At 42.7% G+C, this 25168-nt stretch overlaps 2 protein-coding genes across 3 annotated transcripts; one reads left to right on the top strand and one right to left on the bottom strand.

Annotated features, from left to right (window-relative positions):
• Positions 1–9: 9 nt before the first annotated feature.
• Positions 10–19786, top strand: LOC112229070 (unconventional myosin-XIX). Of its 2 annotated transcripts, XM_042309265.1 has the most exons (24): positions 10–256; positions 2178–2331; positions 4169–4317; positions 5207–5320; positions 5439–5571; positions 5790–5859; positions 6105–6207; positions 7929–8025; positions 8313–8389; positions 8501–8591; positions 8988–9156; positions 9507–9580; positions 9862–9983; positions 10558–10671; positions 11000–11176; positions 11437–11577; positions 11713–11820; positions 12077–12147; positions 12478–12557; positions 14838–14998; positions 16237–16366; positions 17418–17503; positions 18213–18539; positions 18733–19786. In XM_042309265.1, the coding sequence occupies exons 1-24, from the start codon at positions 209–211 to the stop codon at positions 18844–18846; spliced, it is 2910 nt and encodes a 969-aa protein (XP_042165199.1). In that variant the 5' UTR covers positions 10–208; the 3' UTR covers positions 18847–19786. The 2 variants fall into 2 exon arrangements, with proteins under 2 accessions (XP_042165199.1, XP_042165200.1); XM_042309266.1 differs by lacking the exons at positions 10–256; positions 2178–2331; positions 4169–4317 and having other exon boundaries at positions 5209–5320; positions 5420–5571.
• A 224-nt stretch (positions 19787–20010) lies between these two features.
• Positions 20011–21330, bottom strand: znhit3 (zinc finger, HIT-type containing 3). The gene is made up of 5 exons (XM_024393405.2): positions 21143–21330; positions 20907–20944; positions 20670–20738; positions 20377–20463; positions 20011–20214 (listed from the first exon to the last, which is right to left on the bottom strand). Exons 1-5 carry the CDS (start codon positions 21208–21210, stop codon positions 20045–20047), a joined length of 432 nt encoding a protein of 143 aa, XP_024249173.1. The 5' UTR covers positions 21211–21330; the 3' UTR covers positions 20011–20044.
• Between the last annotated feature and the right edge of the window lie 3838 nt (positions 21331–25168).

The raw sequence follows: 25168 nt of genomic DNA, 5'->3' as shown, positions 1-25168 counted from the left end.
GTGGAATTTTATCACAGAGGGATAGGGAAAGTTTCACATTCCATGTCAAATGGCGGCGGAATAGTCAAGACAGACCATGGACCCGACACGTCTAAATGATATAAAAGTCTGATTCACTTGTGCCTGGTGTCAAGGGGGAAAAATCATTGATTAACAGCATTGCCTTTTCTACTCTTCGCAAGGGCGGCGGGGACAACTTCCAAAATCCATGAATTCTGAGAGGAGTCAGCGCATAGGAAATGGACACGGGGAAAAGGTAGGAGACAACAGTGGGCCTTTTGAAAACTTTGGTAGTTAGTTGTATTTAAAGTGCTTTTAATTAATTCCAAATTTCTCAATGAATCGACGTCTGAATATGAACTAAAGTCGCCTATATCTTGCATTGATGCTGTTCTGCGTAGAGGGGCTTGTTCAGCAGAGTGTAGCGTTACATAAAGAAATATTGTCTACACCAGGTTTCCCGAACTTGGTCCTGGGGCACGTTTTTTCTTCTTCTCCCCAGCAGCTGATTCAAATAACCATCTCATTACCAAGCTCTGATGATTTGAATCAGCAGTGTAGTGCTAGGGCAAACCGGGGGGGCCGGACAGAGTTTGGGAAACTCTGGTCTAGAACAGTGACATTTTGCCTAGCTGTTGCCACACCTGTGTAGCTCATGTATGCTGATATGCAACAATTAATCTGTAACTGTCATGAATCTCCTCACAGTTTCACAGAATTGACAAAATTCGATAATCTAGAGTTGTCTTCATTCAGCCTTTTGAAACGTCTCCAAGACAGTTATTTTCAACCTTTTACTGACAGTAATCATCACTTGTTACAATCAATTGAAAACAAATACATTTTAACATTGACAACGGAGCATAAAATGCACCCCATTATAGCCTCATACTTGTATGCTATTTAGTGCTCAACGAACATTTTAATGTGTAACAATAGCTTTTAAAAAAAAAAACGTGATTTGAAACTACACACAGTTTCATAATGACAAATAACGTAAATAGATCATGATTGTTTTGTTATGATAAGGTAAAACAATTGTATCACGACAACGCTGATGGTATGTATGTACATTTAAAAAATAAAATAAGCCTCTGCACACGTTGTATGCAAAATGCACATATTTCATGCATCTGTTGCCAGACTGAAGAGCTATATTTAACTGAGCACCACTTCAAGCATTTGGTAGGATTTAACCAATCCAATAAAGATGTCTAAGAGAACACACTAACTAGACACTTAGGATAAGCAAGCTAGCTGGAGATTAAACGTTTATTTTGTTGAATGTAAATTGACTTAACCTACAGCTGTTTTTGTAGTTTCCTGACTGAAGCTGTGGTGTAGTTAGTCTTTGTCCCGTAGGCCAGTCTGGGTTTTTTTTGTGCTCTAAACTTATAATTGGAACATAAAATCTTTTTTTGACTTGTGTATGCAGCAACAGAGTGACGCTGAGACTCAGAATTTTCACTCTAAAATGTATGTTGCATGTCAAACAAAAAAAACGATTTTTAAAGCCAAATGAATCATAAAAACTATGCACAAGAACAACTAACAATTACCGCTGAGCATTTTACAGAAAACGTTTACTTGAAGAACAGTAGTGCAGATGCTACATTTGGTAACGGTGCAAACCGTCAATCTGTTACCAAACTTTGCATCTGCACTGTTCAAGTAAACGGGGCGGCAGGGTAGTCTAGTGGTTAGAGCATGACAAGGTACAAATCTGTCGTTCTGCCCCTGAACAAGGCAGTTAACCCACTGTTCCTAGACCAGTTAACCCACTGTTCCTAGACCAGTTAACCCACTGTTCCTAGACCAGTTAACCCACTGTTCCTAGACCAGTTAACCCACTGTTCCTAGACCAGTTAACCCACTGTTCCTAGACCAGTTAACCCACTGTTCCTAGACCAGTTAACCCACTGTTCCTAGACCAGTTAACCCACTGTTCCTAGGCCGTCATTGAAAATATAGAATTTGTTCTTAACTGACTTGCCTAGTTAAAAAAAAGAAGTGTTTTTGTAAAATGTTCTGCAGTAATTGTTTAGAAGTCTTATTAGATTAATCTCAGTGCAAAGCCCTCATTTAATGCTAACGCCTGTTATGATACAGACCTGCGTTCCTGTGGAATAGTACAGGCCGCTGGTGTTTACCCTGGTCCTCTCCCTTGGTTACCACAGGTGAAAGGAGGAGTCAGGAAGAAGTCTGGACTTGCTCACAGGAAGTCTCTGAATGACTCACTGGAGGGAGAGGTCAAGGCCTTCCTCCTAGACGAGGGCCAACTGCACACTTATGACGACCTCACCAAAGTCAACCCCGTGACCCCAACAACAGGTAGGCCCAAAGCCATGGCTACCTCTGTTGGAGAGAGCCAGACATGACTCAACAGCAGTCAGGCTTGTTTCACTTTGGAACTGCAACTGACATGTTTCTGAGGGACTTTAAACGATGGTTCCTTTTTTAACAAACAAGCTACTAGTTTAGACTTTCTGTTTTCTTGTTAATTCATGTGTAAATCCATGTGTGTGTTTCTGTGTAAATCCCTGTGTGTGTGTTTCTGTGTAAATCCCTGTGTGTGTGTTTCTGTGTAAATCCCTGTGTGTGTGTTTCTGTGTAAATCCCTGTGTGTGTGTTTCTGTGTAAATCCCTGTGTGTGTGTTTCTGTGTAAATCCCTGTGTGTGTGTTTCTGTGTAAATCCCTGTGTGTGTGTTTCTGTGTAAATCCCTGTGTGTGTGTTTCTGTGTAAATCCCTGTGTGTGTGTTTCTGTGTAAATCCCTGTGTGTGTGTTTCTGTGTAAATCCCTGTGTGTGTGTTTCTGTGTAAATCCCTGTGTGTGTGTTTCTGTGTAAATCCCTGTGTGTGTGTTTCTGTGTAAATCCCTGTGTGTGTGTTTCTGTGTAAATCCCTGTGTGTGTGTTTCTGTGTAAATCCCTGTGTGTGTGTTTCTGTGTAAATCCCTGTGTGTGTGTTTCTGTGTAAATCCCTGTGTGTGTGTTTCTGTGTAAATCCCTGTGTGTGTGTTTCTGTGTAAATCCCTGTGTGTGTGTTTCTGTGTAAATCCCGTGTGTGTGTTTCTGTGTAAATCCCCGTGTGTGTGTGTTTCTGCGTAAATCCCCGTGTGTGTGTGTTTCTGCGTAAATCCCCGTGTGTGTGTGTTTCTGCGTAAATCCCGTGTGTGTGTGTTTCTGCGTAAATCCCGTGTGTGTGTGTTTCTGCGTAAATCCCCGTGTGTGTGTGTGTTTCTGCGTAAATCCCCGTGTGTGTGTGTTTCTGCGTAAATCCCGTGTGTGTGTGTTTCTGTGTAAATCCCCGTGTGTGTGTTTCTGTGTAAATCCCCGTGTGTGTGTGTTTCTGTGTAAATCCCCCGTGTGTGTGTGTGTTTCTGTGTAAATCCCCGTGTGTGTGTGTGTTTCTGTGTAAATCCCCGTGTGTGTGTGTGTTTCTGTGTAAATCCCCGTGTGTGTGTGTTTCTGTGTAAATCCCCGTGTGTGTGTGTTTCTGTGTAAATCCCCGTGTGTGTGTGTTTCTGTGTAAATCCCCGTGTGTGTGTTTCTGTGTAAATCCCCGTGTGTGTGTGTTTCTGTGTAAATCCCCGTGTGTGTGTGTTTCTGTGTAAACCCCTGTGTGTGTGTGTTTCTGTGTAAACCCGTGTTTCCAGTAAATCCCGTGTGTGTGTGTGTTTCTGTGTAAACCCCGTGTGTGTGTGTTTCTGTGTAAATCCCCGTGTGTGTGTGTTTCTGTGTAAATCCCCGTGTGTGTGTGTTTCTGTGTAAGCCCAGTGTGTGTGTGTTTCTGTGTAAACCCGTGTGTGTGTTTCTGTGTAAATCCCCGTGTGTGTGTGTTTCTGTGTAATCCGTGTGTGTGTGTTTCTGTGTAAATCCCCGTGTGTGTGTGTTTCTGTGTAAATCCCCGTGTGTGTGTGTTTCTGTGTAAATCCCCGTGTGTGTGTGTTCTGTGTAAATCCCCGTGTGTGTGTGTTTCTGTGTAAATTTGTGTGTGTTTCTGTGTAAATCCCCGTGTGTTTCTGTGTAAATCCCTGTGTGTGTGTGTTTCTGTGTAAATCCCCGTGTGTGTGTGTTTCTGTGTAAATCCCCGTGTTGTGTGTTTCTTTAAATCCCTGTGTGTGTGTGTTTCTTTAAATCCCTGTGTGTGTGTGTTTCTGTGGTTAGTGCTGAAATGCCTACAAGCCAGGTACAGGGCAAAGGTGTTCTACACCCATGCTGGCTGTACCCTGGTGGCCCTCAACCCTTTCCAGCCAGTCCCTGACCTCTACTCCTTGGATGTGATGAAGGAATACCATTGTGCTCCACAGCCACAGGTACTGTACAACCATTAGCCTGTTTATCAGTGGTATTATCATGGCCTTTTTGGTTTATAGCATGTCAGATATATATATATATATATCTCTCTCTCTTTTTATATATATTGTCTACTAGATTTAATTTTAGTGCCAAGTTACTGTAACACATGAAACAAAGTTGGGTAAATTAATGTTTTAATAGTTTAAAAACATGAGGCGGCGGGGTAGCTTAGTGGTTAGAGTGTAGAGGCGGCAGGGTAGCCTAGTGGTTAGAGTGTGGAGGCGGCAGGGTAGCCTAGTGGTTAGAGTGTGGAGGCGGCAGGTAGCCTAGTGGTTAGAGTGTAGAGGCGGCAGGTAGCCTAGTGGTTAGAGTGTGGAGAGGTGGCAGGTAGCCTAGTGGTTAGAGTGTGGAGGCGGCAGGTAGCCTAGTGGTTAGAGTGTGGAGGCGGCAGGTAGCCTAGTGGTTAGAGTGTGGAGGCGGCAGGTAGCCTAGTGGTTAGAGTGTGGAGGCGGCAGGTAGCCTAGTGGTTAGAGTGTGGAGGCGGCAGGTAGCCTAGTGGTTAGAGTGTGGAGGCGGCAGGTAGCCTAGTGGTTAGAGTGTGGAGGCGGCAGGTAGCCTAGTGGTTAGAGTGTGGAGGCGGCAGGGTAGCCTAGTGGTTAGAGTGTGGAGGCGGCAGGGTAGCCTAGTGGTTAGAGTGTGGAGGCGGCAGGGTAGCCTAGTGGTCAGAATCTGTCGTTCTGCCCCTGAACAGGCAGTTAACCCACCGTTCCTAGACCGTCATTGTAGATAAGAATTAGTTCTTAACTGACTTGCCTAGTTAAATATTTAAAGAATGCTGATGGAAAGGAGTCACATTTCATGAATTCTTACAACTGTCTCTAATAATTGTTTTCTCTGTCTGTCCAGGAGTCCAAACCCCACATCTTCATAGTGGCGGAGGAGGCCTACAGAAACGTACAAGGCCAGGTGGAGCCCGTGAACCAGTCTCTGGTGGTCAGCGGAGAGAGCGGAGCAGGGAAGGTAAAACGTAATCAATAATTTATTACCCTGTTATGAAGTGTCAATAACGGGAAGTGTAACATCTTTAGTTTTTTAAAGTACCCTGAATTATTTATTTAGGCTCTTTGTTCTTGACCAGACATGGACCTCTCGTTGCCTTATGAAGTATTATGCCACTGTAGCAGCGTCTTCCTCGCTGATGAAGAGTCAGGACACCGTGGAGAGGATAGAGAAGAGGGTACTGGACTCCAACCCCATCATGGAGGCTTTTGGTGAGACTGGAAAGCATTTTTAGTTTCTAATATCAACTTGTATTTTTTATCTTTTATAAACGCAATCATCAACAACTTAGCCAATATTGGGATAAAGATGCCTGGATCTAGCTAATCAATGTGGTATTTATTTGATGTGTCCGATTGACATGATGATTGTTGTTGCTATATGGGCTCATTCCATGCTTTGTTTACTTACTGGGCCCCTATTTATATAGGCAACGCCTGCACCTTACGAAACAGCAACAGCAGCCGCTTTGGGAAGTACATCCAGCTCCAGCTCAACCGGTATGTCTGGTTGTCTATCTGATTCTAGATCAGTCCTGTTTAGCCAAGTGGTCATTGATGACTGTGGCCAAGATGGCACCGACAGATCTGAGAGCAGAGTAGTATGCCATCACTGCAGACACCTAATAAATAAGTTGACAGAGGTATGAGAACATCACAATAAATCTTAACTGGAAAAGGCTGTTTTGTGCTGACGACGCAACCGGCGCCCTGTTCATTCAAATGTCATTTTGTCACCTGTCCAGGTCTCAGCTGCTGGTGGGGGCGTCCGTGCAAACATACCTACTGGAGAAGACCAGGGTAGCTGGACAACCAGTCAATGAGAGAAACTTTCACATATTCTACCAGGCAAGTTAAAGACACACTCTTGACTACAAAGATTAATTGAAAGTTAATGTTAATTAACTCTGGTTAATTTTAAGTTAAGTAATATCTTATGTGTGTGTGCCTGGCCTCTGTACATGTCAATACATTTAGTGTGATATATATATACACTGCTCAAAAAAATAAAGGGAACACTAAAATAACACATCCTAGATCTGAACTAATGAAATATTCTTATTAAATACTTTTTCTTTACATAGTTGAATGTGCTGACAACAAAATCACACAAATGATCAATGGAAATCAAATTTATCAACCCATGGAGGTCTGGATTTGGAGTCACACTCGAAATTAAAGTGGAAAACCACACTACAGGCTGATCCAACTTTGATGTAATGTCCTTAAAACAAGTCAAAATGAGGTTCAGTAGTGTGTGTGGCCTCCACGTGCCTGTATGACCTCCCTACAATGCCTGGGAATGCTCCTGATGAGGTGGCAGATGGTCTCCTGAGGGATCTCCTCCCAGACCTGGACTAAAGCATCCGCCAACTCCTGGACAGTCTGTTGGTGGATGGAGAGAGACATGATGTCCCAGATGTGCTCAATTGGATTCAGGTCTGGGGAATGTGCGGGCCAGTCCATAGCATCAATGCCTTCCTCTTGTAGGAACTGCTGACACACTCCAGCCACATGAGGTCTAGCATTGTCTTGCATTAGGAGGAACGCAGGGCCAACCGCACCAGCATATGGTCTCACAAGGGGTCTGAGGATCTCATCTCGGTACCTAATGGCAGTCAGGCTACCTCTGGCGAGCACATGGAGGGCTGTGCGGCCCCCCAAAGAAATGCCACCCCACACCAGGACTGACCCACCGCCAAACCGGTCATGCTGGAGGATGTTGCAGGCTGCAGAATGTTCTCCACGGCGTCTCCAGACTGTCACGTCTGTCACATGCTCAGTGTGAACCTGCTTTCATCTGTGAAGAGCACAGGGCGCCAGTGGCGAATTTGCCAATCTTGGTGTTCTCTGGCAAATGCCAAACGTTCTGCACGGTGTTGGGCTGTAAGCACAACCCCCACCTGTGGACGTCGGGCCCTCATACCACCCTCATGGAGTCTGTTTCTGACTGTTTGAGCAGACACATGCACATTTGTGACCTGCTGGAGGTCATTTTGCAGGGCTCTGGCAGTGTTCCTCCTTGCACAAAGGCGGAGGTAGCGGTCCTGCTGCTGGGTTGTTGCCCTCCTACGGCCTCCTCTACGTCTCCTGATGTACTGGCCTGTCTCCTGGTAGCGCCTCCATGCTCTGGACACTACGCTGACAGACACAGCAAACCTTCTTGCCACAGCTCGCATTGATGGTTCATCCTGGATGAGCTGCACTACCTGAGCCACTTGTGTGGGTTGTAGACTCCGTCTCATGCTACCACTAGAGTGAAAGCACCGCCAGCGTTCAAAAGTGACCAAAACATCAGCCAGGAAGCATAGGAACTGAGAAGTGGTCTGTGGTCCCCACCTGCAGAACCACTCCTTTATTGGGGGTGTCTTGCTAATTGCCTATAATTTCCACCTGTTGTCTATTCCATTTGAACAACAGCATGTGAAATGTATTGTCAATCAGTGTTGCTTACTAAGTGGACAGTTTGATTTCACAGAAGTGTGATTGACTTGGAGTTACATTGTGTTGTTTAAGTGTTCCCTTAATTTTTTTTGAGCAGTGTATTTATGCATTGACATTCTGTTCAGATGATGACAGGAGGCAGCGATGAGCAGAGGAGGGAGTGGAAGATGTCACATGACCAACATTTTGCCTGGCTCCCAAATGCTGAAAAGACATTGGAAGGTACATTTGTTGTGTCCTCATCCTCCTCCAAACAAATGGCTTCTAATCGGTTGCACGTATTGAATGTAAAAGTACCATGTATTTTTATTCTATTCAGGTCAATGTTCCCAGTTTCTGATTTTCTTCTTTTTGTCTTTTTTCTTCTTCCTCTTTGTCTTCTTCTCTTTGTCTTCTTCTTCTCTTCTTCTTCTCTTTGTCTTCTTCTTCTCTTTTTCTTCCCTTTTTTTTCTTCTCTTTGTCTTCTCTTTTTCTTCCCTTTTTCTTCTGTTTTTCTTCTTGTTTTGCAGAGGATTGTTTTGATGAGACTGTAGAGGCTATGGTACACCTGGGCATCAATGCAGAGAAGCAGGGACATATATTTAGGGTAGAAGGATATAAACTAAATCACCTAAATGATTCCAAAGAAGATTCTGTACTGTCTCCACATAATCACTCATAAATATATTTCTACCACAACTTCCTGTTGTCTTAACAGATACTAGCAGGTCTTCTTCAGTTGGGGAACGTGATTTTCTGTTCTGCCATGGATGAATCGCAACCCTGTGACCTCGAGGAGAAATCCAAAGGTATTTAATCTGATATTAGATCAACTTTCCCTTTCTGCCATTTTTGACTTCAATTCAGTTAAATTTTTATTTTACCTTTTTTATTTAACTAGTCAAGTCAGTTAAGAACAAATTCTTATTTTCAATGACGGACTAGGAACAGTGGGTTAACTGCCTGTTCAGGGGCAGAACGACAGATTTGTACCTTGTCAGCTCGGGGGTTTGAACTTGCAACCTTCCAGTTACTAGTCCAACGCTCTAACCACTAGGCTACCCTGCCACCCCGAATTGAAACTGTTGTCTGACTCCATTCTCAAACCTTTTCAGACATCAGTTCAGCTCCAACGTGGTCTCAACAATCAATGAATCCTATTTGAAGAGAGTTTTTTTACATGATCCTCCTGTCTCATCCTGTAGACTTTATGCATCGTTGTGCATCGTTGCTGTGTGTCCCGGTGGAGGAACTGCAGACATGCCTCAGGGTACGGACCCTGAGGGCAGGGAAGCAGAGTGCTCTCTTCAAGCCCTGCTCCCTGGCAGACTGCAGTGTCAGGAGGGACTGCCTCGCAAAGGTCATCTATGCACAGTGAGTCAGACCAACCGAGAGGACATATTTCCTTCATAACCTAGTTTATAATCACTCATAAGTAAAAACAAAAAAATCTGTCATAAATATTTAGATATGAACCAGGTTGTCATTTTGAAAACTTTACATTTTTTTCCCTAAAGTAGATTCTGAGAGGTTATACTTATTAGAAACATGCATTTGGGCTGAGGTCCAGCTCTTGTCTGTTGGTATGAAAGACATGCCTGTCCTCTCCCTCATCAACTTCATTCTGAAAATATCACACCCTTTTAATGTGTACTGTAACTACAATGGAATCAACCATTTGTGTAATGTGTACTGAATGTTTTTTATTTTATTTTTCCAAACAGATTATTTGAATGGTTGGTTACGTTCATCAACGACAGCATATGTGCAGACAACTCGACCTGGTGTAATTTCATAGGTAAATAGGTGTTTTTTTTAAATTACGTAATATCTCCCATATTAAAAATGAATCCTTTGTTTACTTCTCACTCTGGTTAAGCTGAACCTGTCCTTTGGGGAGGGGGTTGTTTGGTTAACTTTTCCTTTGTAATTACACCGGTATAGTGGGTTCAATTTAAAACGTCTGCTAAATATAATTTATTACATTTTCTCTCTCTCTGTCTCTGTCTGTCTCTCTCTCTCTCTCTCTCTCTCTCTCTGTCTGTCTCTCTCTCTCTAGGTCTGCTCTGATGTTTCTAGGTCTGCTGGATGTTTATGGTTTTGAGTGCTTTCAGTTTAACAACCTAGAACAGCTATGCATCAACTACGCCAACGAGAAACTGCAGCAGCACTTTGTAGCCCACTATCTCAAAGCCCAACAGGTAGCTTGTTCAATTGAACATTTTCCAAGTTGAAATAGTGAACTGTGTTTTTGTTGTTTTACACTCTACATCAGGGGTATTAACCTCTGACCCTACGCAGTACGGAGCCGGCGGATTTTCTGTTCTACCTGATTTATTCATTGAACAATGGAAGAAGAGATAAAAAGTAGTGAGACTGGCTTCGAGGTCCAGCGTTGTTTGGGGGCTGTACGGCTCTAGCCTCCGGTCTCAGGGCGCTAATCTGTGGAGAACTAGACTGGCTTCGAGGTCCAGCGTTGTTTGAGGGCTGTACGGCTCTAGCCTCCGGTCTCAGGGCGCTAATCTGTGGAGAACTAGACTGGCTTCGAGGTCCAGCGTTGTTTGGGGGCTGTACGGCTCTAGCCTCCGGTCTCAGGGCACTAATCTGTGGAGAACTAGACTGGATTTTCCCATTCTGAATGAGCCAGAGGGCGTGTAACACTTCGGAGAACAAGAAAATACCGTCTTAGTTACCTAGTGCTGTCTTAGTTTCGTCTTGGTTACCTAGTGCCGTCTTGGTTACCTAGTGCTCAACAGTGAAGTCTCTCGCCCTTAGGAGGAGTACGTCTCAGAAGGGTTGGAGTGGTCGTTTGTGAAATACCAGGACAACCAGGGTTGTCTGGATCTGATAGAGGGCATCCCCACTGGAGTGTTTTCTCTCCTCAATGAGGTGTGTACAGTAGTGGATCGCTACTCCGGTCCTCCAGTATTCCCCCCCCCAAACAGCACACATTTCTGTTGCAGACCCGGACAGAAACACCTGATTTCAACACGGGCTCGATGAATAGTTGACAAGTAGAATCCGTTGTGTTTGTCCAGAGTCACAACACAAATATGTGCTGTTGGGGGTACTGGAGGACCGGAGTTGGGATCCACCGCTCTAGAATACTGCTACCTTTTTTTGTAATTTGTTTTGTTGTACAGAAACAATATATCAAGCTCTTTGGTTATTTATGTTATTCATATGTCTCTGTCTGTTAACCCATCCATCCATTCAGGAATGCCTTCTCAACCGAGCCTCCGACGCCAAGCAGTTCAGGGTTCGTCTGGAGAAAGAGCTGTCTGACAACGGCAGTATGAGCTGGGACAAGTTCAGCAAGCAGCCCCACTTCACTGTGGCTCACTATGCTGGCAAAGTCTCCTACCAGATAGAAGGCATGATGGAGAAGAACAAGGTACGTTGGAACGATGCTGTGGAAGGTGCTGCTAATCATTTCATTAGTTGATCGCAAAAAACACTATTTTTTTTGATTGATTTACAAGACTCCCCTGTGCTGATTCTATAACGGATAACTGACATGTTTGGTCCATTCACACACTACTGTATGGAAGTCTGTGAAAGATGCTAGCCCTACATACTTCATAGCCAGAAGACATTGTAAGACTTAATTGCATGACGAGACTCACACTGAAAGCACCCTTCTCCCTTCTATAGGACCCAGTGCCCCCAGAACTAATCCACCTGCTACAGAAGTCTGAGAACCCTCTGCTTCACCAGCTGTTTGCTGACAGAGACCCAGTGGGTCAAGGCACCAGGGGACTCAGACAAGTGGTCACTGTGGTCTCCAAGTTCAAGGTGAGGCAAACCATCCTAGATGTTAGGAATCCTTCTATTCTAATTGTTGATCTCTATTTGTGGTATTCACTTGTTCTAGAACCCCTCAGAGCTTCTTGTTCCATATTTTCTGGGTGGTAATTGTCTCCCTTATAGAACTCTCTGGAGAACCTAATGAAGATTCTACACAGCACCACTCCTCACTACACCCGCTGCATCAAACCCAACACAGACTGCAGGCCTCTCACCTTCAAAAAGGAGGAGGTAGGAGAAAGAGGACTGCTTTGACTTGGTAACGAACCATGACAACGCATCAATCATCATCACGTCTTTGTTCAGTAGATGTTTTTATCTTCTCGGAACACAATCATGACATTTGATAACTGGAAAATGAAATGTGCAATTGATAACTCAGATATTGGTCACTAGGCAAATTGTATTTTTAATTTAATATGTCCTACAACTCTCTCTTATAAAGCTATATTTTATGACTTCGTTCATTTTATGATTTCATTGTTAGGTCATTATGCAACTAGAGGCCTGTGGGATTGTAGAGACCATACACATCAGTGCAGCAGGCTTTCCAATAAGGTAAGGTCAGAGGAGGATGGTGTGTATTGTTCAGAGTTAGGGGTGTCAAATTTCAAGTAACTTTCCCAGGTTTTCCAGAAATCCTGGTTGGAGGATTCTGGATTTCTTGCTTATTCCCTCCTAATTCCAGGGATCTTCCAAGCCTGGTTTTCTGGATTTTTGCAATACTATAGAGAGCAGATCCCTTTCCTGAACTGGGCTTGAACCTCTACACAAGAGGCACTGTCATCGGTACCACTGACCCAGAAAGACGGGTTATACTGAACAAAATCTCCTCTTGATTTAGACTGCCGCTTCCCATCTCACTTTGTTTTTTGTTCCTCTGTGCAGAATTCCCTATACGAGTTTCACACAGCGTTATGGACTGATTTCCAATTTGACATTGTTTCGTCAAGGAGCTGGTGAGCAAGGTAAGTCTGACATCAGGAGACATGTACTGCAGTAGTGTTTGGTGTTATATCAATGGTGACTTTAAACTTTAACTCTTTTTTTTAAATGTATTTTTTAAATCTATGTGGTAGGAGGAAACTGAGGATGGATAAACAACATTGTGGTTACTTCTCAATACTAATCTAATTGACAGAGTGAAAAGGAGGAAGCCTGTACAGATTAAAAACATATTATAAAACATGCTTCCTGTTTGCAGCAAGGAACTAAATAAAGTTGAACTAAAAAAAAATGTGACCGAGCAGTTCACTTTTTTTATCCTGAATACAAAGAGTTATGTTCGTGTCAAATCCAGCACAACACATTACGGAGCACCATTCTCCAAATTTTGACTTAAATCGGCTTGAAAATCTATGGCAAGACCTGAAAATGGTTGTCTAGCAATGCTCAACAACCATTTGGACAGACCCTGAAGAATTCTGAATAGAATAATGTCCAAATGTTGCACAATCCAGGTGTGAAAAGCTCTATATACAGTATATTTAAATCAAGTTTGAATTCAGGTTATAACGCAACAAAATATGGAATAAGTCAAGGGGTATGAATACTTTCCGAAGGCTCTGACTCCAAAGAAAACAAACAGTTGAATCGTGAACTCTTTGGTCGCAAGTTTTATCAGAATGAATACAGCAGGGGCTTCTGCTATCTTTGTTCTCTCTTGCTGATGGCTCTTTTCTTTTCTCTCTGCTAGCTCTCCTGTCCTTAGAGTTGATCCTGTACTCTCCCCTCCTACTCTGGAGCTCCTTAGAGTTGACTTTTTTTCTAAAATACGTTTCCAACAATTTTATAATCTCTCAGGTAAAAAAAAATGCATGCTTAAAGCAATTTCTTCATTGCATGCTGTGCTGTGCTATTTCCTTCTCTTGACGTTCCCGGCTTGCTCTGACTTGCTGTCAAAATGAATGATCTGTTGACGCTATTTGGTTGTAATTCCAGAACGGAAATGTGTTTTTATGCTAATTGTCCATTGTGACACTTTATAGCTCTAGAACCTAAATACCGTGGTGTGCTCTCAACCTCTACATAGTTTTGCCTCATACCATGGTTTACAGGCAGGCCATCAAAGTGTTCAAATACACAAATCAAATCCAATCAAATTTTATTTGTCACATACACATGGTTAGCAGATGTTAATGCGAGTGTAGCGAAATGCTTGTGCTTCTAGTTCCGACAGTGCAGTAATAACCAACGAGTAATCTAACTAAAAATTCCAAAACCACTGTCTTATAAACAGTGTAAGGGGATAAAGAATATGTACATAAGGATATATGAATGAGTGATGGTACAGAGCAGCTTACGCAAGATACAGTAGATGGTATCGAGTACAGTGTATATACATATGAGATGAGTATGTAAACAAAGTGGCATAGTTAAAGTGGCTAGTGATACATGTATTACATAAGGATGCAGTCAATGATATAGAGTACAGTATATACGTATGCATATGAGATGAATAATGTAGGGTAAGTAACATTATATAAGGTAGCATTGTTTAAAGTGGCTAGTGATATATTTACATTTCCTATCAATTCCCATTATTAAAGTGGCTGGGGTTAAGTCAGTGTCAGTGTGTTGGCAGCAGCCACTCAATGTTAGTATTCCATTGTGTGGTTTGGCAGTTGAAACCAAATGGGTCAACAACATTCACTTTAACCTTGAAGCAACCATTTTAAGTGTTACCTTGAATCAAAATAATAATATATTTTTTTCTTCATCTGTTATTTTACCAGGTAAGAACACGTTCTCATTTGCAGCAACGACCTGGGGAATAGTTACAGGGGACAGGTGGGGGGATGAATGAGTCCATTGTAAACTGGGGATTATTAGGTGACCATGAGGGTCAGATTGGAAATTTAGCCAGGACACCGGGGTCAACACCCCTACTCTTACAATAAGTGCCATGGGATCTTTAATGACCTCAGATGGTCAGGACACCTGTTTAACGTCCCATCCGAAAGACTGCACCCTGCACAGGGCAATGTCCCCAATCACTGCCCTGGGGCATTGGGATATTTTTTTTAGACCAGAGGATCAGCTGTGGTTAGAAATCTGGTCAGTGTTTCAGGACCATGCAGACTATGGTGTCATGGATTGACATGTAAGATGTGTTGAACTCTGCTGTGTGTGTCCTATATGCAGTCCTTCATATAGATGTCAGTCTGTTTATGTCTCTAACCCTTCTCTCTGTGTCTCTCTGTGTCTCTCTGTGTCTCTCTGTGTCTCTTTCTGTCTCTCTCTCTCAGGATTGGAGGCGGACAACAAGGAAGCTCTCGGTTCGGCTGTGGCTGATATTCTCAGGGTGGTGTTAAGTCACACTCTCGACGCCTCGCGCCATATCGACAACGAGGCCCGCAGCTCGCTGGTGCACTGCGGCAGGACCAAAGTGTTCCTGACTAATTCCATGGTCAGTGCTGTATTGGTCTTCAGCATCGTAGTTGGTTGAGATTTACTTTGGTGATTTATCAAATCAATGAGATTTTATACTCTTGAGAAGTCCAGTTATGTATACTGAACAAAAGTATAAAATTAACGATTTAACTGAGTTATAGTTCATATGATTAAATTCATTAGGCTCTAATCTATGGATTTCACATGACTGGGTAGGGGTGCAGCTGTGGGTGGACCTGGGAGGGTGTAGGCCTTCCCCTTGGGAGCCAGATCCACCCACTTGGAAGCCAGGTCCAGCTAATCAGTCAACCAATGTCTGCTCTGGTGGACATTCCTGCAGTCAGTATGCCAATTACACACTCCCTCAACTTGAGACATCTGTAGCATTGTCTTATGTGGCAAATCTGCACATTTTAGTGGCCTTTTATTGCTCCCAGCACAAGGTGCACCTGTGTAATGTTCATGCTGTTTAATCATATTGATATGCCACACCTGTCAGGTGGATGGGTTATCTTGACAAAGGAGAAATGCTCACTAACAGGGACGTAAACAAAGTTGTTCACAACAATGAGAGAAATAAGCTTTTTGTGCAAATGGAACATTTCTGGGATCTTTTATTTCAGCTCATGAAACATGGGACCAACACTTTACATGTTGCGTTTTATATTTTTATTCAGTGTAGTAAGTGTGAGTCGTATGTTAAGGCCCCTAATCCCATACGCTGTAACAGTGTCACACTGTTGAGTGGAGCATAAACACTCAAAACACCCCACTGGGCACAAACTGGTTGAAACAACATTGTTTTCCACCTCTTTTCAACAACAACAACAACAATGTGATGACGTGGTATCAATGTGGAAAACTGATCTGGACTTGCAAAAAAAAAGTTATCAACGTAAAGGAATTTCGAACACGTCTTTTTAGTCTAAATCCAATGAGATGGTTCAAATGTTTTCTTGAATTAACGTTAGTTGACAACTAAAATCAATTGTTAAACTAAACGTTGAACTGACATCTGCCCACTGGGATAAGTCAAAGCAGACCCGATAGTCTGCAGACCCTTTGTCACCATGGACTGACAATAGAATTAAGAATTGAATAGGATGTTTTCTGGGGCTGACAGACTGATGGCTCGGCCCCTGTAGACTATAAATCAACGTAGGTGACCTCTAGACAGTTGTCCTGTCTATAAGCAGTGTACTGTGAGCTGAGTCTGGGATAGACCCTAATCCTCAGTTCTGATCTAATCTATAGCTGGAGCTGCTGGAGGAACACAGGAACCGGGTGTGCTCCCAGAGGGCCTTCTCTATCCAATGCTGCTGGCACAGGCACAAACAGCGCAGACGTCACGCCATGAGACGGGCCTGCACCCTGATCCAAGCAGGTAAGGTCAAGACTTAAATCCCTAGCAGTCTGTGAGAGCGGGAGAGGTCACAGTATAGCGCTCTGTAACAATGGCCTCGCTCCAACTGGGTCTGCCACTTCTTCTGTTATGTAAATGAGGATCATTGCATGGCACACAGCTCCACTGCTGTCTGTCCTGTCTTGGCCTGACTGTTCCTGTCTTGGCCTGACTGTTCCTGTCTTGGCCTGACTGTTCCTGTCTTGGCCTGACTGTTCCTGTCTTGGCCTGACTGTTCCTGTCTTGGCCTGACTGTTCCTGTCTTGGCCTGACTGTTCCTGTCTGACTGTTCCTGTCTTGGCCTGACTGTTCCTGTCTTTGACTGTTCCTGTCTTGGCCTGACTGTTCCTGTCTTGGCCTGACTGTCTTGGCCCTGTCTTGGCCTGACTGTTCCTGTCTTGGCCTGACTGTTCCTGTCTTGGCCTGACTGTTCCTGTCTTGCCTGACTGTTCCTGTCTTGGCCTGGCTACTTTCCTGTCTTGGCCTGACTGTTCTGTCTGTCTGTCCTGTCTTGGCTGTTCCTGTTTGGCCTGCACGTCTTGGCCTGACTGTTCCTGTCTTGGCCTGGCTGTTCCTGTCTAGGGGGCCCGTCTTGGCCTGGCTGTTCCTGTCTAGGGGGCCCGTCTTGGCCTGGCTGTTCCTGTCTGTCTGGCCAAGAGGCACCAGATGGTAGAGCCTGCAACCCTGTTCAGATGACTACGGGTTGCTGTACTTAAATCCTTACGAAGGAATATAAACAACTTAAGCTCACCTGAATAACACCTTGACCATATGTTTCCTCTGAGTCACATTGATGTTAATATCCAGATATACCTTTTGGTGATCAGATCTCGATTATTTAATCCAGGTAAAGTGTTCCTTTTAATTCAGATGACAGCGTTTGACACAGCTGTTAAGACAACAAAAAAATAATGCATGTCTAGAATGCACGGTTGTCTGTGATTGATCTATAGAGATATGATGTAATAGTGTTCTTTAAAAAAAAATTCTGTGGCTGTATCGTTATCTGATCGCGTCTACCTTCCTCCTGCAGCGGTACGGTCATGGCTGGTCAGGAGAGCGGTCCGGAGGTGGCACAGGGCGGCCATAGTCCTCCAGAGGTCCTGGAGGAAATGGAGGGTGAGTAGAAGTCCTGCTGGCTTCTCGCTAGGTCACCCTCACACAAAATGGGTTTAGTCCATGTAAGGTAAAACAACAGGAGGGCTCGGTGTAACAGTATAAATTTAGACCGTCCCCTCGCCCATACCCGGGCGCGAACCAGGGACCCGCTGCACACATCAACAACAGTCACCCACGAAGCATCGTTACCCATCGCTCCACAAAAGCCGCGGCCCTTGTAGAGCAAAGGGGAACTACTACTTCAAGGTCTCAGAGCAAGTGACGTCACCGATTGAAACGCTATTTAGCGCTAAACTAAGCTAGCCGTTTCACATCCGTTACACTAGGTCATCCTCGCACAAAATGGGTTTTTAACCTCCAAGGATGGTTCCTGGTTAAACAAAAAGGGTCCATTTAAAATGGGAGCAAACGCATGATTTTCTTGAATTCATCGGCTCCCATCCTCGCCGTCTGAATTCTAGGACAGCGTTTAAACTCAAGTGGTCGGTCTCTTCTATGTAGGAATTTCTTCTTTCCTACAGGAGTGAATTAATTTGATTTTTGAAAATGTTAAATACTAACGGTTGCTTCATTCAAAGAAAATACACCATACACCCATTTAAAAACAGTCAAGTTTTTTTTTTGTTCCATCGTGATGGTCCTTGTCAGACATCCAAGGAAAAGCTAGTACAGGAGTTGTGACTGTACAGACTTTGTCCTCGTGTTGCAGGCGCTGATGGACTCCCTGGCTGAGGCAGAGCTGGACGACGCAGAGGACCTACAGGAGGCTATGCCAACAGAGTTGGACCCCATCCTCCGGGCCAGGGGCTCGGTGCAGCTCTCCAGCATCCAGGAGCCCGTCATGGTGCGAGGCTGGCCCATGGGCTTGGCTCTGGCCTCAGCCCCCACCATCACTGTGTCCATGACCGCTACTGGCTTCCAGAAGATGATGTCTGTCATGGCCTGCCTCAATGGACACTGCTTCAGGAGCGGGGACTATAAGGTGGAGACCAACCAATTCAAGCAGGGGGTTGCCTCCATCAGGGCTCAGCCCAGGGTAAGACTACCATCTCTCCCCTCCAGACAAATATTTGTAATACTTGAGGCAAGCGAAGTCGAGTACACCTCAAATATACATGCATTTTACGTAGGTCTACCCCCTCAACCAGACAATTCCCACCTGTATTCACGTGTGTTGTTTTAATTTCATTGTGAATTTGTTGTTTGTGGTCCTTTTCCCACTTCATTAGGGGTCTATTAAGCTTCACTACCAGCGATCTCCACTGCTCTACGCTGATCTGCATCCAGACCACAAGCGTGATGGAGTGACCGGCTTAAACCAGATACTGCTAGAGAGCACCTGAGTGGGATCCCATTCTATGTTCCTAATTTATATCCAGCACTTTTAAGTGAGCTGCCTCAATCATATAACTGCACCTTTTTTTTTTTTTTTAATAAGTATTGTAGACAGAGATAAATGGACCAGGAGAAATTGTTTTGTAGTGCTTTAGCTGCCATATTGGAAATATTTCATCATTGTTGAAAGTCTCAGGCTTTATGACCACTTGGGTGCCTTTTCTCGAAATCTGCGGCGTTCTTTCAACTCAAGAATGTACTGTGGATGAACTTGGCTTTTTTTATTTATGTATGGGAAACAGTTCATTTGGGATATTTGTTGTACTCCTTTTGTATATGTTTACATTTTTAGATATTGCTGCATTTTAAGTTATTGACAGGCCTGTTTTCAGAGGGAAATTGTTATTTTCATCAGGGATACATGTTTAAAACACTATTTTTTTTAAAAACCTATATTCCGTACACTTGAGCTCACAGACCAAATCTAAGTATAATTTTTAGCAAAGTCAACCACAGATCAAGGGAAACGCTGGGCATTTACACCAAATCCAGTCTATTTTTATGGCACAAGCTTCATTATTAGAGGTACACTAGTGTTTTGCATAGAAGGGAATAGTAGTGTTTGAACAAGCTTTATGATCAATGCCAACCAGTTTGCTGCTGATCGCTTCAGTGTTAAACCAAACAGCACGACAGAAACACCAATGTTTTGCTCTCTTTATTTGAAAGGAAACATTGATGTGCCACATTGCTTAATGCCAAGATGTGTTTATATGCTCGAAAAGGATTGTATCCTTCGGTCTGTATTTTGCCACTACAATAGTGTCCGTGTCCCAATCTGCTACTAGAGTAACTGATTATTATTTTTTTTTTTAACCCACTGCTCGTATAATCCTTCCTTGAATTATGTTTGTATTTTGAACTGAATAAACAATATTGTTTGTTTTATTAAGGGCATTCAAACATAGCTAGCTACTTGGTGTTTCAAAGGGCTCTTGGTACAGCTATATAAAGATCTGGACTTAGCTAGTTGGAACTACAGTATTGCAAAGACAAGTTAAAATAAATATTTAACAAATAAGTATACAGTTTTGTATATTTACACAGAAAGAAACTGAAGATTGAATTGTTTTTGTCAAATTGAGAAGTGAACATGAATTATGGACTCGGTGTATCTTCTGCTCAGCTCTGTCTGCAAGTACATTTTTAATAGTTTTTCTCAACAATCTGCAAGCATCGATCTGAAAGCTCAACAAACAGAGGCTCTTGCATTGCGGTCTTAATGGCGTCTGCTTTGCTGTCGGCTGCGTCCAAAGAGCTCATCAGCTGACGGAGATGTGGGTTTCGGAGCAGCTCTCTCAGCTCCTCCGACTTGCCTGTGGAGAAGCATAAACAAATTTATTACAGCAAAGATGTCAGAACAACATTTCATACAGCACAATTCACTATGGCAGCCAAGTGACTGTTTATATACCCAGTAAGTTAACAGGGTTTTAAAAGTTCAGAGCGCAAACAGAAATCTCAACGGCGTTTCGTACCTAATCGTCGTAGCCTCTGAAGTGGTACTTTATCTGTCTGGTCATCATCAAGGAGATCTTCAACGGTCCAGGGATCCTCTGCTGAAACTGACAAAATCATAGTGTATAATCAAACTGCTGTATTTTAAACAGCTCTTCAAACACATGTGATGCCTGAGAGAGAATGAGGAAACAGGTCCCAACGAATAAAGCATATTTCTGTCTGCAATGTTCAACTTCTGAACATTACACTAAACGCGAGTACATTCCTGGGAATTGATGAGGTTCTAGGTATAACATTGAACATGTCCTACCATTGCTGTATGCTCCATTTAGGTCTTGAACGGGAGGAGGGACTGACTGTTTTAGGGGCTGGCAGGTATCTGGGAAAAGGAAACAATGATGGTAGACTCATGTCACAAACAAGTGTGTTAACGTATGTTATCAGCTATTGCTATATACTGTATAGGCATGTGTAAAGTTATTTATGAATGATTAGCCACTTCCAAGACTTTAGATACTACTATAATGGGAAAAACCAACGTTCTTACCATTGGCCTTGTGGGTCTTGTAACAACTGAGAGAGCAGCTGAAAAACAAAGGACGAAAAAAATAAATATGGAACCGAATATGTCAAATCATAATGCATGTTTTGTAGCTAGCGAGATAATGTAGCTTTAGTAACGGTAGCTAACTAGATTGTGTAGCTTTAGTAGCGATAGCTAACGTTAGCTGTTTATAAATAAATACATCTGCAGCAGAAGTACAAATAAGACATTATACTCACTATCTGATTCTACAGGCCGGACATCGGTATTTGGGTGTCTCTCCACTGCACACATTGCAGATCTGCATTTTGACTGTAATATTTTAAACAAAAATAAACAGGGAACAATATTGTCATGCGTCGACTGCTAACTAGCTAGCAGAACAGACACGTGTTGGGGAAAAGAAAAGAAGCGTGACGTAATCAGCGGTGAAAGTACCGCCCAGTCGCGCTGGTAACAATAAGTAAAAGGTAGAGGGGATACCTACTGTAGTCTGTGGCACAGGTGAATGCTTTCAATTGAATCAAATCACATTTTATTTTATTTGTCACACAAGCGCCGAATACTTACAAGCCCTTAACCAACAATGCCGTTTTAAGAAAAATAAGTGTTAAGTAAAAAAAAAAAAAAAAAAAAAAATCGAACAAATAAAAAGAATTAAAGAGCAGCAGTAAAATAACAGTATTGAGGCTATATACAAGGAGGGTAACCGTACAGAGTCAATGTGCGGGGGGGCACCGGTTGGACGAGTAATTGAGGTAGTATGTACATGTAGATAGAGTTAAAGTGAATATGCATAGATAATAAACAGAGAGTAGCAGTGTAAAAGAGAGAGGGGGGAGGGGGACAATGCAAATAGTCTGGGTAGCCATTTGATTAGCTGTTCAGGAGTATTATGGCTAGAAGCTGTTGAGAAGCATTTTGAACCTAGACTTGGAATATGTCTTCACATTTAACGGCCTTGTGGAGAGATGGGTAACGACGATGCTTCAAGGGTGGTTGTTGTCAATGTGTGCAGAGGGTCCCTGGTTCGAGCCCAGGTTAGGGGCGAGGAGAGGGACGGAAGCTATACTGTTACACGAGGCCAACTGCCACAAGGACAGTTGCACTGGCAAGAAGTGAGCACGACTTAAGAGAGGAAAAAAAAGTTTTACTGATGAAGATAAATGAATGAGAAAGACAGAAAGTGAAGAGGCTGAGAAGAGATGGAGAGTGAGGTGACATTTGGGATTCATAGCAAAATTGTCAGTGATGGGGAGTAGTGAACTACAGTACATGTACACTGAACATAAATATAAAACGCAACATGTAAAGTGTTGGTCCCAAGTTTCATGAGCTGAAATAAAAGATCACAGAAATGTTCCATATGCACAAAAAACTTATTTTTCTAAAATGTGCACAAATTTGTTTACATCCCTGTTAGTGAGCATTTCTCCTTTGCCAAGATAATCCATCCACCTGACAGGTGTGGCATATATTGAAATCCTTGTGCTGGGGACAATAAAGGCCACTCTAACATGTGCAGTTTTGTGACACAACACAATGCCACAGATGTCTCAAGTTTTGAGGGAGCGTGGAATTGGCATGCTGACTACAGGAATGTCCACCAGAGCTGTTGCCAGATAATTTAATGTTCATTTCTCTACCGTAAGCGGTCTCCAACATCGTTTTAGAGAATTTGGCAGTACGTCCAACCTGCCTCACAAATGCAGACCATGTGTATCCACACCAGCCCAGGACCTCCACATCCGGCTTCTTCACCTGCGAAATCGTCTGATACCAGCCACCTAGAAAGCTCAGGAGTGTTTATGTCTGTTGTAAAGCCCTTTTGAGGGGAAAAACTCATTCTGATTGGCTGGCCTTGGCTCCCCAGTGGGTGGGCTTATGCCCTCCCAGGCCCACCCAAGGCAGTGCCCCTGCCCAGTAGTGAAATCCATAGATTAGGGCCTAATTTATTTATTTCAATTGACTGATTTCCTAATATGAACTGTAACTCAGTAAAATTGTTGAAATAGTTTCCTTTATATTTCTTATTCAGTATAGTTCAACTAGTAATTTAATTACATTTTGCAGTAGCTTTGTGGTATGCCTAGTTGAACTAAATTCAAATTGTGGTAATATTTTCAGTAGTTAATTACTACTACTGGAACTACACACTACTTTTTTTTGCTAAAATAACAGAACATACGGGTTAAAAAAAAAATAGGCAAGATGTATTTCATAGAGGTATTTAGATCAGATAAATGAGGGTCAACTTCAAACCTCTTTTAAATCGTCATCTCTTTATTCACAACACAGTAATTTTTACACTTTAAACCAAACAGTATCATAACAGCATAATAGTGCTAGAGATGTCTTCAACCATTTAAAACCGTTTATTCTTGCACACTGCTGAAACTGAAGAGCAGTAACAGGGGTGCAACATGTGGAAAAGGAGTGCACTCTAAACTAACTGCCAAGGTGTGTTTCCTGGCAGGCCAGTCCCAGTCAACTCCTTTCATTGGGTCATAAGGGTCAGGAAAGGCAAAAATACAAATTTGGACCATGTTCCAGTTCAATCTTCAACTAGGTTTGAGATCTGTATAGAAGGGAGATAAAATAAATAAATCAACTATAATATAATTTTTTCAAGGTCAACATGAACAACAGTTAGATTTGCTATTGGGTATAAATGCTGTTGATCCAGAATGTCAAAAACTCCACCCGATACAATGCACAGGGTTCTTTGTCCCGTCTTAAAATGGCAGTTGTACAAGAACAACAGCGCAGAGGCAAAAAAAGACACTGAACAGACATGTTTATGCGCAACATTGTTCGCACTAAAATAGCTTACTTTTCATCACATTTTCTATATCTTTCATAGTTCTACAACATTACCTGACACAGAGTCCATCAAGATGTTAAACTTTTGGTTCTCCTGCGTTTGAGTTCACTGTTTTGATATTTTTCAGCAATTTTTCTCTCGTGTCCAGCAGGGATATGGCGATTGGTGTTCAATCCGATTTCTCTCTTGGTTCTACCTTTTCCACCAGCGTGACATGAATATTCGGCTAAATTGTAGTAATCGTATTGGTCGTAGTGTGCTTCTTCGAAAAAAGCAAATCTTTCAATGTCTGTTGCCATACTTTTAGGAGAGGCAAATATTACTAGTACAGTACTCGAATGAACTCTATCAGCCGTGCAAAAGCTTGAAGTAAACAGATGATGTCACGCACAGTTTATATTCCTAACGTCACATGATCAAGAGACGACTCTGATTGGCCCATGTCAAGATCCCTTCGTTTTACAAGGCGGTGTTCTCCTTGTTTTTTTCTTCTTTGCATGGCAGCAAAGCCACCTACACACAACCAGGTTTGGGGAGGTTACTTTCTAATTATAATCTGTTACAGTTACGAGTTACTTGTCCACATTGTAATCAGTAATGTAACTTTTGGATTACCCAAACTCAGTAATGTAAACCGTTTACAGTCATTTACTTTTACATTACTTTCCCCTTAAGAGGCATTATAAGAAGAAAACAATGTATGTTTCCAATTGAACGACAACTATTGCAGGATAAAACAATGTTAAAGTTTACATAGCTGGCCATATATGGATGTTACATTTGACTTTATGGGTTGGTTATGTAGGCTTCCTCTAACCCATCGCTTTCTACTACATATAATATTACGATTAAATGATATCTTTACATTAAAAACCAAAGTCTATCAGAATTCCAGTCATTCCAATCTTCAAGAATATTGTTTTACCTGAGCAAAACCCTAAAACGAAGGACTTATTAGCCAGCCCTACTCTGTTGTTTATGATTTTGTTGTCATGGAGGACTGGTTGGGCTCATTGATTCGAGTTAAACAAATAAATGCTGCGCTCATGGTACGGCATGCTGTGAGCACCACTGAAAAGTGTTATTTACATGTGATAAATGAATGCCATATGCTGCATTTGTTATATGCCAATTGCTTACCTTTTAGTTGGTGACATTTTGATATCTTGATAATATGCAGCTGTTTAAAGGACAAATCTAGACATTAAACAATAACAAAAATGGATACCCCGCCTCTGTTTTGGTAAAAAGATGAGGGATGGGCCTGGAGAATTGTAACCACTCTCAGATTAATAGACAGAGCAACTGGACTGACCATCCGTGATATCAAAATGATTGTTTTAACCATGTTATGAGGCTATACAGTGTTTGTTTACATTTACAATGTTTACAAACATTGGAGGAAAACAAGCTTATATTTTGGGTTCTCATGGAGTGTGAC

Source organism: Oncorhynchus tshawytscha, linkage group LG30 (genome assembly GCF_018296145.1).
Source record: "Oncorhynchus tshawytscha isolate Ot180627B linkage group LG30, Otsh_v2.0, whole genome shotgun sequence".
Lineage (NCBI taxonomy): Eukaryota > Metazoa > Chordata > Actinopteri > Salmoniformes > Salmonidae > Oncorhynchus > Oncorhynchus tshawytscha.
This window is presented reverse-complemented; position numbering and strand designations above follow the sequence as displayed.